General features: G+C 43.1%; 1 protein-coding gene across 1 annotated transcript in view; it reads right to left on the bottom strand.

Moving 5' to 3' along the window:
* Nucleotides 1-2288: 2288 nt before the first annotated feature.
* The window catches only part of LOC311119025 (hepatocyte growth factor-like), a gene marked incomplete at its 5' end in the record, with an annotated part of 30799 nt that continues 20100 nt past the window's right edge, over nucleotides 2289-12987 (bottom strand). The window contains 10 exons of the mRNA XM_084193780.1: nucleotides 2289-6389; nucleotides 6509-6651; nucleotides 6777-6883; nucleotides 6985-7134; nucleotides 7407-7481; nucleotides 7639-7744; nucleotides 7855-7887; nucleotides 7999-8135; nucleotides 11525-11612; nucleotides 12476-12609. Coding sequence (XP_084049906.1) covers nucleotides 6210-6389; nucleotides 6509-6651; nucleotides 6777-6883; nucleotides 6985-7134; nucleotides 7407-7481; nucleotides 7639-7744; nucleotides 7855-7887; nucleotides 7999-8135; nucleotides 11525-11612; nucleotides 12476-12609 — 1153 coding nt within the window. The remainder of the gene's footprint in view (nucleotides 6390-6508; nucleotides 6652-6776; nucleotides 6884-6984; nucleotides 7135-7406; nucleotides 7482-7638; nucleotides 7745-7854; nucleotides 7888-7998; nucleotides 8136-11524; nucleotides 11613-12475; nucleotides 12610-12987) is intronic.

The following is a 12987-nucleotide window of genomic DNA, read 5'->3' as shown; positions in this document are numbered from 1 at the left end:
GTCTCCTAGAGATGAACGTACTTTGGTGCGAAAAGTGCAAATCAATCCCAGAACAACAGCAAAGGACCTTGTGAAGATGCTGGAGGAAACCGGTACAAAAGTATCTATATCCACAGTAAAACGAGTCCTATATTGACATAACCTGAAAGGCCGCTCAGCAAGGAAGAAGCCACTGTTCCAAAACCACCATAAAAAAGCCAGACTACTGTTTGCATCTGCACATGGGGACAAACATTGTACTTTTTGGAGAAATGTCCTCTGGTCTGATGAAACAAAACTAGAACTGTTTGGCCATAATGACCATCATTATGTTTGGAAGAAAAAGGGGGGTCTTGCAAGCCGTAGAACACCATCCCAACCGTGAAGCACGGGGGTGGCAGCATAATGCCGTGGGGGTGCTTTGCTGCAGGAGGGACTGGTGCACTTCACAAAATAGATGGCATCATGAGGAAGGAAAATTATGTGGATATATTGAAGCAACATCTCAAGACATCAGTCAGGAAGTTAAAGCTTTGTCGCAAATGGGTCTTCCAAATGGACAATGACCCCAAGCATGCTTCCAAAGTTGTGGCAAAATGGCTTAAGGACAACAAAGTCAAGGTATTGGAGTGACCATCACAAAGCCCTGACCTCAATCCTATAGAAAATATGTGGGCAGAACTGAAAAAGCGTGTGTGAGCAAGGAGGCCTACAAATCTGACTCAGTTACAGCTCTGTCAGGAGGAATGGGCCAAAATTCACCCAAGTTATTGTAAGAAGCTTGTGGAAGGCTACCCGAAACGTTTGACCCAAGTTAAACAATTTAAATGCAATGCTACCAAATACTAATTGAGTGTATGTAAACTTCTGAGCCACTGGGAATGTGATGAAATAAATGAAAGCTGAAATAAATCATTCTCTCTACTATTATTCTGACATTTCAAATTTTTAAAATAAAGTGGTGATCCTAACTGACCTAATACAGGGAATATTTTACTAGGATTAAATGTCAGGAATTGTGAAAAACTGAGTTTAAATGTATTTGGCTAAGGTGTATGTAAACGTCCGACTTCAACTGTACATGTCGCTTGTTTTGCTCTAGGACACCCACAGGCCTCACAAGACTCGTGTGAAGGTCCCTGGTACCAGTTGAAAAAATGAATGGAAGTATTTATGGAGACTGTTTAGTGCCAAAAATAAGGGGTTAAATACATGTAAAAAATAAAAAAGAAATCTTTCTTACATCTCTCAGATATAGGACAGACACTTCAGAACAAACTTCCTTTAGGGGATCTATCTGTTGCTCCATGTAGTGAACATGTATTCAATATTCTATGCGTTTGTATGGGCTTATAGCAGTAAGGCCACATTTTTTTATTTTACCTTTATTTAACTATTCACCCTCCACATGTTGCCTATACGCTACCACCACCCAGTGGGCACTCAGTGTCTCCGCAGCAGAGTTCCATAATGGCATTTTGGTATTTTATAGGATCCCCATTAGCTGTTGCGAAAGCAGCAGCTACTCTTCCTGGGGTCCACACAAAACATAAAACATGATTCCACAGATAATTGCTGGTCTTGAAATAAGCTAGACAGGTGATACCTCTCACAGCGCTTCAGTCTATCTAGCTTCAGAGAGCAGCTTCATAACCAACTGTAAACTAGCCTACTCAGTTAACAAATTGCTTCCACCAGGCCGCTTGTACAGTACAAACTCAAAGCGAAAGCGAACATCCACAACAAATCCTTGCTCTGCAATAACAATTTTAAACAGTACATTTAGACACAAATGCTAATGCACCAGGCCACTTGTACAGTACAAAGTCAAAGCGAAAGCGAACATCCACAACAAATCCTCGCTCTGCAATAACAATTATAAACAGTACATTTAGACACAAATGCTAATGCTGCGCTTAGTGCCTACCTTTTTAATTTTCTTGTCCCATGTATGTTAGCATTGGTGCTTTTAATGTGCTTTATATGTGAACCACGTGTCAAAGACAATTTCCTTCTGTTAATTTATGGACGCTTTCTGAAGATAATTTAACATAGACACCTGTAGAAGCCTAGACCTACGCCCTACTGTTATAACGCCTTGTTGTGCATGCAAGAAATTCTCCCCGAAAGGTTGAAATGGAAATTAGGTCTAATGATCACACTCACAACCTCCTAATGATATTTAAATGGACAAACTGAATGTATATGGGTATGGTGCCATGACGTAATATACTGTAACACTAAGACAGAGACATAGTATTCAATGATTAACTTACAGATACATTGAGAAAGGAACACGGTGTAGGCTATTACAGTTATATGATAGTACTGTATTGAAATTGAGTATTCTAATTATAAACAATACATGTACAGTAGCCTAGAGTATACAGGTACATATAATGTTATACTTAACATGTAATACTTAACATTGTATAGCAGCATAACACATTTACATTACACAAACACACAGAATATGACTTCACTAAATGTTCAAATAGAAATGCATGAAATATAACAAAAGCTATAAAGTGGGGCGTACTTGTTTGAGGGACCCCTCACATTCCCAGGTGAAATAGTCAGACCAATGTGTGATAGATATAGAGGCTAATACTTTCACAATTATAACACTGAAAATACAGTACACCTCCATTTAGATAACAGTTTGCAGTAACAGATGCTGTGAAAGTTAATTTCCAGAGTAGATAGTTACTGGATGTCTGCCAGAGGCTGTGGGAGGGGAGGGAATATAACTCACTCCAATAGAATTCACAGAACGCGCACACACACACACACACACACACACACACACACGCGCGCGTGCGCGCTTGGAATCAGTCATACTGGCCTGTGGTAATGAGTTCTGTGTGTTTATCAAACAGAATACATTAGTGCAGTAAGAGAGGCGGGGAGGAGAGATGACGAGCAAAGTGGAATAGAAAGAAAGAAAGGAGGGGGGGGGAGAGCAGACACTGGTAAGGCTTGTAGTTGCAATACATTCCCTTTTACCTTTAAAAGACTGTACATATACAGAAATACAACATATTTACATTCAATGGCTTCATATTGATCTTTCCATATTCCTAAAAGTCCAACGTCACCATCCTCTCACAGGTCTATAAGACCCATATCACATTCCGAGTGTTAGAGTCACACCCAGCAAACTATTTACACTGAGACACTTACAGGCATACTACAGTATAATGCCCTCATTAGGCCATAAGAAGTACAGAGCTGTGCTTTAGTGACCTTGACAGTGCCCTACAGAAGCACACTACAAAAGTGGAGAGCTACTGCCTTTTGTTTTTCAGTAATTCAAGTAACTTCAGGAATCAAGTGTAGGGGAGAGTGGGGTATGTTGAGCCATTTTTTACATTCAGCATCACTATGTCAAGGAAAAAATAGTATTGTTTCTACCAAAGATATCTAAATATACACAATATATACAAAAGTATGTGGACACCCCTTCAAATTAGTGGATTCGGCCACACCCGTTGCTGACAGGTGTATAAAATCGATCATGCAATCTCCATAGACAAACATTGGCAGTAGAATGGCCTTACTGAAGAGCTCAGTGACTTTCAACGTGGCACCGTCATAGAATGCCACCTTTCCAACAAGTCAGTTCGTGCAATTTTAGCCCGGCTAGAGCTGCCCCGGTCAACTGTAAGTGCTGTTATTGTGAAGTGAAAACTTCTAGGAGCAACAACAGCGCAGCCGCAAAGTGGTAGGCCACACAAGCTCACAGAACAGGACCGCCGAGTGCTGAAGCGCGTAGCGCGTACAAATCGTCTGTCCTCTGTTGCAACACTCACTACAGAGATCCAAACTGCCTCTGGAAGCAACTTCAGCACAATAACTGTTCGTCGGGAGCTTAATGAAATGGGTTTCCATGGCCGAGCAGGTGCACACAAGCCTAAGATCACCATGCGCAATGCCAAGCGTCAGCTGGATTGGTGTAAAGCTCGCCGCCATTGGACTCAGGTGCAGTGGAAACACGTTCTCTGCAGTGATGAATCAGGCTTCACCATCTGGCAGTCCGACGGACAAATCTGGGTTTGGCGGATGCCAGGACAACACTACCTGCTCGAATGCATAGTGCCAACTGTAAATATTGGTGGAGAGGAAATAATGGTCTTGGGCTGTTTTTCATGGTTAGCGGTAGGCTCCTTAGTAACAGTGAAGGGAAATCTTAACGCTACAGCTTCTGTGCTTCCAACTTTGTGGCAACAGTTTGGGAAAGGCCCTTTCCTGTTTCAGCATGACAATGCCCCCGTGCACAAAGCGATCTCCATACAGAAATGGTTTGTCAAGATGGGTGTGGAAGAACTTGACTCGCCTGCACAGAGCCCTGACCTCAACCCCATCGAACACCTTTGGGATGAATTGGAAAGCCGACTGCGAGCTAGGCCTAATCGCCCAACATCAATGCCCTACCTCACTAATGCTCTTGTGGCTGAATGAAACAAGTCCCAGCAGCAATGTTCCAACATCTAGTGGAAAGCCTTCCCAGAAGAGTGTAGGCTTTTATAGCAGCAAAGGGGGGACCAACTCCATATTAATGCCCATGATTTTGGAATGAGATGTTTGACGAGCACATACTTTTGTAGTGTATTTCAGGATGTTGTGTATCCCTGGAAATAATCAGAATTAATGTAAACATAACAGTTTTGAAAACATAGCTTGTCCAAAAAAAGTGGTCTCTTGGCACAATTTACCCCGGGTTTGGGTAAATTCAGCCGCCTTTGGGTAAGTGGGTGATCGTGTCCTGTGATAGTGGGTGATGGTGCTGGTAGGTCAAAGTTTAATTCATGGAATGGGGGTGTGGTATATTATATATCTTAAATGTATGCCTACATTCAGATATAGATCTCTCTGTTCAATATCACTGACCCTTCCATTTCTTGACCAGCTGTCTGGGACAGAGATGTTGTTTCAATGTGCCAATTCGTAGGCAACTTCTCTGCATTTGAGGCTACTAAGCCCATGAAATTGGTCTGCGAGATTTTTTATATGTTTAGCAAGCTGAGACTGGTGAGACCCTGTGTGCCTCTGCTACTCTATCATAGCCTCTCTTTCACACAGGTACATGTTTGCTTTCTTTCTTGTCAATGTACCTCTTCAGTGTCATAAGGTCTATTTTTTCATCCTTTGCTGCTGCTCAATTGACTTCTTCCCTTCTCTCACTTCCTTGGCTGCTCTCTCAATAAACTCAATGGGGGCTAGACCCCTGTTTGTTTTATGTTTGTATACAAGGGGCATGATGATGTCTTCTCTGTAATAATACAAATGCACTATCTTGAGTTTATATGCATGACACATTGCAAAAATATTATGCATAAAACTGACTAAATGTAATCATAATTTGAATGGGGTATGGTGGCCATTGGCTCAACTTACCCCAAGGCAAACATTTTGATTTTATATTTGATCCACACAGCTACAAGGATGCACTTTCATGCTAGGTTTAGGACCTCATATTGTAGCTTATAGAGACCCCAACTGATGTACAAAACAATCTGAAAACGATCTACTTTGGTTTAGATACAAGCATCATGAAACCTGTAACACAATACAATCCATTGACTTTGTGAAAATTGGTTTGTGGTTTCTTCCTTCTGACTCCATTAAATGATGACCTCTTCCTAAAAATTTGGTCACATTATTAATTTTGTATATGTTTTCCTAGAAACAAGGGGTGTCTCAACTTACCCCACTCTCCCCTATTACCACCTCATCTACATCTTCTTACTGACTGTGTACAATACGAGTCCTGAACATCCAAACCTTACCAGCTTCAGGACATGGTGGTTGGCCGACCACATATCCACATATCCACACCTCTGTTGTCCTTAGTAGCATGTTTGTAACACTACACATTTATATTATCTAAAGGATCAATCCAGCAGTCTGATCAACACAATTGCATTCCACTTCACAGGTCCACTCCATAGACATATAGAAGCCCATGAGTCTGAAGTCCAGAATCAAGTTTGGAGTTGCGTCTGATATTTACGGTACGGCTGGAGTTTTCCCCCTTTCAAATGCACAGGGACTCAGTTGGTCCTTAACTGACTGAGCCACTGGTAAGAGTAGTGACAACAATGTGTGTCTATATCAAGGGGGGTCTAGTTGTGGATCCACTGGGTGTAGGATGTCTAAAGGTTGGGTCTAATGAGTCTCTAGTTGATGATGGGATAAAGGTTTATCTCTAGTTGATCTGAGGGTAGTGCCTAGTTGAGCTGAGGTTCGGGGTAGTGTCTGAACACCTTGTGGATCCACTGGGTGTAGAAGGGGACGTTGATGAAGATGCCAGGCCGGTTGGCACGGGCACAGCCTCTGCCATGGACACTGACCCCCACTATGACCCTGCTCTCTCCTTCCTGACACACCAAGGGACCGCCATAGTCCCTCTGACAGGGGGAGAGACATAAAGCATACATTAGTAAAAACATACAGTCAACTCCTGGTGAGAGCGAACTGTTCAAGTGTTTCAGTGCACATTTCATTTGTAGTTCACCAGCCTCCTTACCTCACAGACCCCCTCATCCCTCCTCCCCCCAGCGCAAATCTTGGTGTCTGTGATGTGGAGGTTCCCTCTGTGTTGTTCACTACACCTCTCATTACTGACCATGGGCAGATGGACCACCTTCAGTACACTTTCATGACCCGTACCTGAGTGATAGGTGAGAGGAGGGGGGATTATAGTCATGACAACAAGACATCAGTACAGCTAATGAGTAACCAGTTCCTTTCCTGGATGATACAATCCTGATGGATGTGATGGTATGTGTGTGTACCTTTGGTCTCGCCCCATCCATGCATGCTACACATCGAGCCATCAGCAATGGAGCACCCAGCCACCGGCAGCTGAATTGTGTGGACACTATCTGCAGGGAGGGCAGGCCTGACAGAGAGAAAGAAAATAAGACAAAAGAATCCTCTCAAGAATAGAAAACGTATGATATACGACCAGGAGTGTTTGTATATTTCTGTTCAGGCACTCACTGGGCCAGCCGTATGAGGGCCAGGTTGGAGCCCTCAGGACCACAGATCACATGGGAGATGGAGACTTCCTGTCTGAAGGAGCTGTTAGGAGCCGAGCCACGGAGGTCTGATACACCCAACCACACACGGTACTCACTCAGGTCTGGAACACTGTGGGGAAACGGGTGGATGTAAGCATAGTAAAGAGAAAGGGCAGAGGAAGAAAGGTAAAGAGAGAGAGAGAGAGAGAGAGAGAGAGAGAGAGAGAGAGAGAGAGAGAGAGAGAGAGAGAGAGAGAGAGAGAGAGAGAGAGAGAGAGAGAGAGAGAGAGGAAGAAAGGTAGAGAGAGAGAGAGAGAGAGAGAGAGAGAGAGAGAGAGAGGAAGAAAGGTAGAGAGAGAGAGAGAGAGAGAGAGAGAGAGAGAGAGAGAGAGATGCAGTTACCATGAGGAGAAGCATTGTCTGTCAGTGAGGACCCACTCCTCTCGTATGAGAGAACCTCCACACCAGTGACTGGACCTGGGGAGGGAACACAACACACATGATATTACACACTGGGAATGAACCTTGGCTAACTCCAACACTTGGACAGATGGTCTATACATCTGCCATTAGAGCAGAGTTTATACCTTGATAACACAGAGAAGCAAAGCCAGGTGTGTGTGTGTGTGTGTACCGTTTCTGTATGCTGACCATCCAGCTTCCGTCTGTGATGGCGACTGGAGCGCCTCCTACTATCCTGGTCGTCTTATGGATGAAACATGACACCTTGGACACCTCCACTGACAAGTTGAGAAAGAGGAAACTATGTTGAAACAACCATTTTATACCCAAAGAGAAGTACAAGATGAAAACATGAAAACCAGAAGGCGGCAGTAGTAGAGAGACTGACCTCTCTGTGGAATGGTGTTCTCTGATGGTTCACCTGTATGACAGAGGATGAAACACAAGATGGAGGTCTCAGTGACAACACAGTGACAGTGCTACTACAGCAGTGGTGTGTGTGTGTGTGTGTGTGTGTGTGTGTATGGCTCACAAGGTTTGACGCTGCAGTAGTCCCAGGGTATAGCAGCGTTGTTAGTGTAACACCAGGGGCCGTGTGTGTCTCTGTCTGGGTTCCTACAGAAACTCCCCTCCTGTCCCACAGTCAGCACCGCTGCATCTCTGTCCCGACTATACACACAAAAAGCAAAGGAGAGTATTAGAGACGGTTAAAGACAGACTGTCAGCCCACCATTATGAGAGGAGCCACAGCTGTGTATGGCCTCTCTCTCTCTCTTTCCCCATCTCTCTTTCTCTCACACACACACCTACACTGACACAGGGCAATGATCGTAATGTTTGGAACGTCACCAACAGAATTCCTTCCCAGACATTCCAGGATGATAATAGGGGAATTCAGAGGAGTTCAGTGTGACGCACAGTGTGCGTGTGCGTGCATGAGTGCTGAGAGTGTGATTCCTCTGAGTCTCTCAAACATAAACAATAACCACTGACCTCTGACCTCTAACCTCTGGGCGGGAGCCAAGCAGAGGAACCGATTGGCTTTGAAGTATTCCGAGAAGGGAAGAGGCTCAGGGTCAGAGGAGGCCTGCATCATGTCCCCCAGATGCTTTATTACACACCCACACAACCATCCATTACAGTGGAGTGGAGTAATGGACCAGTTTTTCTCTCCTTGAGAACAGCCAGGCTCTGACTCTCTGTTAGACCAATATGACTTGACCACAGGTCAGCTACAGGTTAACTCCCCCATGACCTCTTAGGTTCAACCATGTGTTTCTGAATAGGGCACTCCCTCTTAGGGCTGTTACGGTGACCGTATTACCGCCACACTGGCAGTCATGAGTTATGACCGCAGTCAAATTCCACGTGATGATTCTGATGGTCATTAGTAGCCTACCAAACTTGCTAACTGCCTGGTAATGTGATCGAAAATCAAATCAAACACTGTATCAGAACCCATAAACTCATGTTGCACAACATTTCTATAGGCTATGCAATTGCGCGAGAAAACATCGTTTTGATGGCCTCTATTAAAAAGAGGAGGAACCCATCAGCTTTCTATAGGCTAGGCCTACTATATTTATTTCTGTACTTTCCTAATATTAAGCACCATGCTTTGCTTTAAAATAGGAGTATAACCTACCTGGCTGGCATGAAAATGAACTACGGGAAAAGCGTCCTCCATTCGCTATTTAAGTGCATAGATTACATGTATTTTTTTCCCCCTGCCCCTGTTCCGAGACAGGTGCATGATAATGGTCCATTCTAAATCAAAACTAATTTCACACATATATTATTTAGTATATATGTAAAGACAAGATTAAATTAAGAATAGTCTGATGGGTGACAATATTAGCCTATCACTGGTGAAAGATAAATGATCACTTGTGAATGATGCCCATCATGTGCAGTAAGCCAAGAAACAGCGCATGGCTTTTTTTGTGACTTTTTCAAATCATAATCACACATCTCATGTAGCCTATCCCATAGGCCTATATGTTTTGATAAGGTTTGTATCGCAACTAAAGTGGCCAAATAACTTCTTAAAATTAGGCATATTAATCCGCTTTACAACCGGTGTAAAGCCTAACTGGCATACATAGGCGGCACGTGAGTTTCAAGTTTGGGGAAGATCATTTTCACCACAAAAATGCACCTTTATAATAAAGCATTACATGCATAATCACATTTGCGTTCACTTTTGAGAACGTGTTTTCCTGCTAATTGATTGCATTTAGGCACATTCGCGCTTATAGCCTACTGCCGTGTGGGCATTGCTGGGCTTATAATGTGAAGAAATAGCCTAATAGTTTATCAACATTTTCTGTTGATCTGTTGCATCAGCCTCATTGCTTTTAAAGTTGTTTTATGCAGTGGTTGTATTAATTTGGGATCTATTGCATCCCACAACTGTCCCAGAGTATGTTTGGAATATTTATTTCTCGCACAGAAGGCCAAGTTGACCAATAGAATAGGTCAAGTTTTGTACTATGGGGGATAGTAGATTGACATAGGCTAGTGCTTTTCTTGTTTGTTAGGCCTACTCATCTTGTTGGCTGATGAAAAGTAAATGTGGACAGTTCTTCTAACATCTTCAATATGCACCTCGGAATTCGATAATAAGGACGCGCGCAATTGCCCGATGTGTCTGTCTTCACTTGTAGCCTACTTCTGAGCTGAGATGCCTGTGAGAAGGAGCCAATCACGTGACAGGCATTGGCTAATAACAATTGAGATATCTGAGGGAGCCATGTGAGTGAGAGGTGCTTCGGAGCACGGCGAATGGCAGCTGGGAGAAGGGAATTATAATTATTATATTCAGCCCAAAGGCACAATGGCCATTTTGGCCACATAAGCCATGGATTTTTTTAGGGGGCATTACAGCCACACAAGGGGGATGCCGCCGGGAAATTAAAAGCCTTGTGAGAATATTATCAAGTGCTTGACAAATTGTGAATGAGAGACTGATGAAGTGTGCGCAGCCTGCACAAGAAACAAAGCAGAGCTCATGCCTTTGATGCAACGTTTTCAACTCATCATTAGTCGCATGTATTAAAAATCTAAACATATAGCCCAACGTTTGTATCACAACTAAAGTTGCATAAATACATCTAAATTAAGCATATAGGAGGACCTGTTTCTTTGTTAACCACTCAACACAGAATAGCTGGATGAGCGCACTCCATTGGAAATCATTTGGAGAAAATATCCTTTCTATTTTATTCAGATACAGTATGTTCAATTGTATTCTTCATACTATAAAATAATATAAAATAATGCCACAGAATTCTAAGAAAATCTTTCTTCTAAATTAACTAGTTTAGCCTACAGCCAAATGGCACTGCCAGATCAGGGCCTAACATAAGGACAACTCATTGTATGCTATTCTGTTCTTCTGAAATAGACTACATTTTCTTCATATCTGTCACGCCCTGGCTCTGGGGACTCTCGTATGTTGAGCCAGGGTGTTTATTTTGTTTAGGTTCTAGTCGTTGTCTATCTATGTTGGCCTGAGTGACTCCCAATCAGAGGCAACGAGTGTCAGCTGGTTGTCTCTGATTGGGAGCCATATTTAACTGTCTGTCTTTCACTTTGTGTTGGTGGGATTTTGTTCGTGTTGGTTTGTGTTTAAACCATAGACGTCACGTTTTTCGTTTGTTGTTTTGATCGTGTGATCATTAAATAAATATAAATATGTTCACCTGCAACGCTGCGCCTTGGTCTCTCCATGACGATCGTGACAATATCATGTGAATAAATAATGGTTTATTGTGATGGTGTAGGCTATATCAAATGGATTTATTTGACTTTTTAAAATATAGATTGTTCCAAAGGTCTGCATCAGTGGCTTGTAGGCAATGCGTGGAAGCCAGGATATGCGAAACGTGTTTATGTTAATTAACGGTCAATTACCGTGAGACCGGCAGTTATTTGCTTGACAATCACCAGCTGACAACATTTCATGACCACCACAGCCCTACTCCCATCTATGGTCCCCCCTCCTCCCCCCACCCCCCCCAACACACACACAGATGTGTAGCATGTGGTTTTGTTACCTATGGTCTCTCCAGATGGAACAGGGAAGACCTGACCTGGTCCTTGACACCTCTCCTCTGTAGCTCTCTCCATTGCCCTCGTAGCAGTCTGGAACGCACGCACACACACAGTATGATACCAGGCTAATAAAATATGAAAACATATTTATGTTCCTGTAATATAAGTCAGAATGCTACAGACCACACCAACCCCATGGAAATATAGTATTGAAACTGTACAAATCTCTGCTGTCCTGACTGGTAGACCAGAACATGACTACAAAACACCAGTCACAAAACTGTCTCAGCCCCGAGATTCTAATCTGAGTGTGGGAAAAACACAACCCTAAAGAATCTGTATTCCAGATCCCCTTACTATCCAATGGGACAGCGCTTCCTTGTCCTCTCTATCCAATGGGACAGAGCCTCCACCCTCACTGTCCAATGGGACAGAGCGATGTTGTAATGCTGTCAGAGCTAGTTTATTTATGTGCAGTGGGCTGTGATTCCCAGAGTCCTACAGTAATACTTCTATAGAAACATACTTTATAAGTTGCTCAGGAGATCATACTTCAGGGACAACACTGAATGCCAAGTAAATTTGCATTAAACAGAGAAAACATATCTGCATCAGGAATCCATCTATTTTGCAGGGTCAAAATAAAAATGTAGCAGACGCTCTCATCCAGAGCGACTTACAGGAGCAATTAGGGCTAAGTGCCTTACTCAAGGGCACATCGGAATATTTTTCACCTAGTCGGCTTGGGGATTTCAACCAGAGACCTTTTGATTACTGGCCCAACGCTCTAACCGCTAGGGTACCCGCCGCCCACTTCACTTGTTAGTATAACCAAAAGCAGTAAATATCCGTTGCACTACCATTGTCTGAGACCTGAAGACCAGTATTAGCTCCTGGAGCTATAGGCTAGGCTTTAGCTCAGGGGTCTACTGTGGTTTTGATTATGCTCTCACCCTTGGGTTCAGTGTTCTGTGTGCCACAGCGGGGGATGTTGGTGCAGAATGCATTGCGAACGTTAGGGTCTGAAGTGAAGCACCATGGGAGGTCAAGGCCGTCAGGGTTCCTGCAGTAGTTCTCCCTCAGGTCTCTGCAACATACACACACACAATAAATATATATTCTCTAAACAAGTTAAAGAGCAACTCTGCCACTTTTCAACCTCCTATTCATTATCTCCAGCACCAAACCAAATAAAATAAAATTGTATTTGTCACATGCGCCGAATACAACAGGTATAGACCTTGTGAAATGCTTACTTACAAGCCATTAACCAACAATGCAGTTTTAAGAAAAATAAGTGTTAAGTAAAAGATAGATCAGTAAAAAAATAATATACAAAGAAATATCAAATAATTAAAGAGCAGCAGCAAAATAACAGTTGTCGGTGATTAGGCCTACCACTGTTGTGTCGTCGGCAAACTTAATGATGGTGTTGGAGTCGTGCCTGGCCATGCAATCATGGGTG

This window comes from Coregonus lavaretus, assembly GCF_964263955.1.
Source record: "Coregonus lavaretus genome assembly, contig: HAP1_SCAFFOLD_5176, whole genome shotgun sequence".
In the NCBI taxonomy this organism is placed as follows: Eukaryota; Metazoa; Chordata; class Actinopteri; order Salmoniformes; family Salmonidae; genus Coregonus; species Coregonus lavaretus.
The sequence above is the reverse complement of the archived record's forward strand: the minus strand, read 5'-3'. Positions and strand labels throughout refer to the sequence as shown.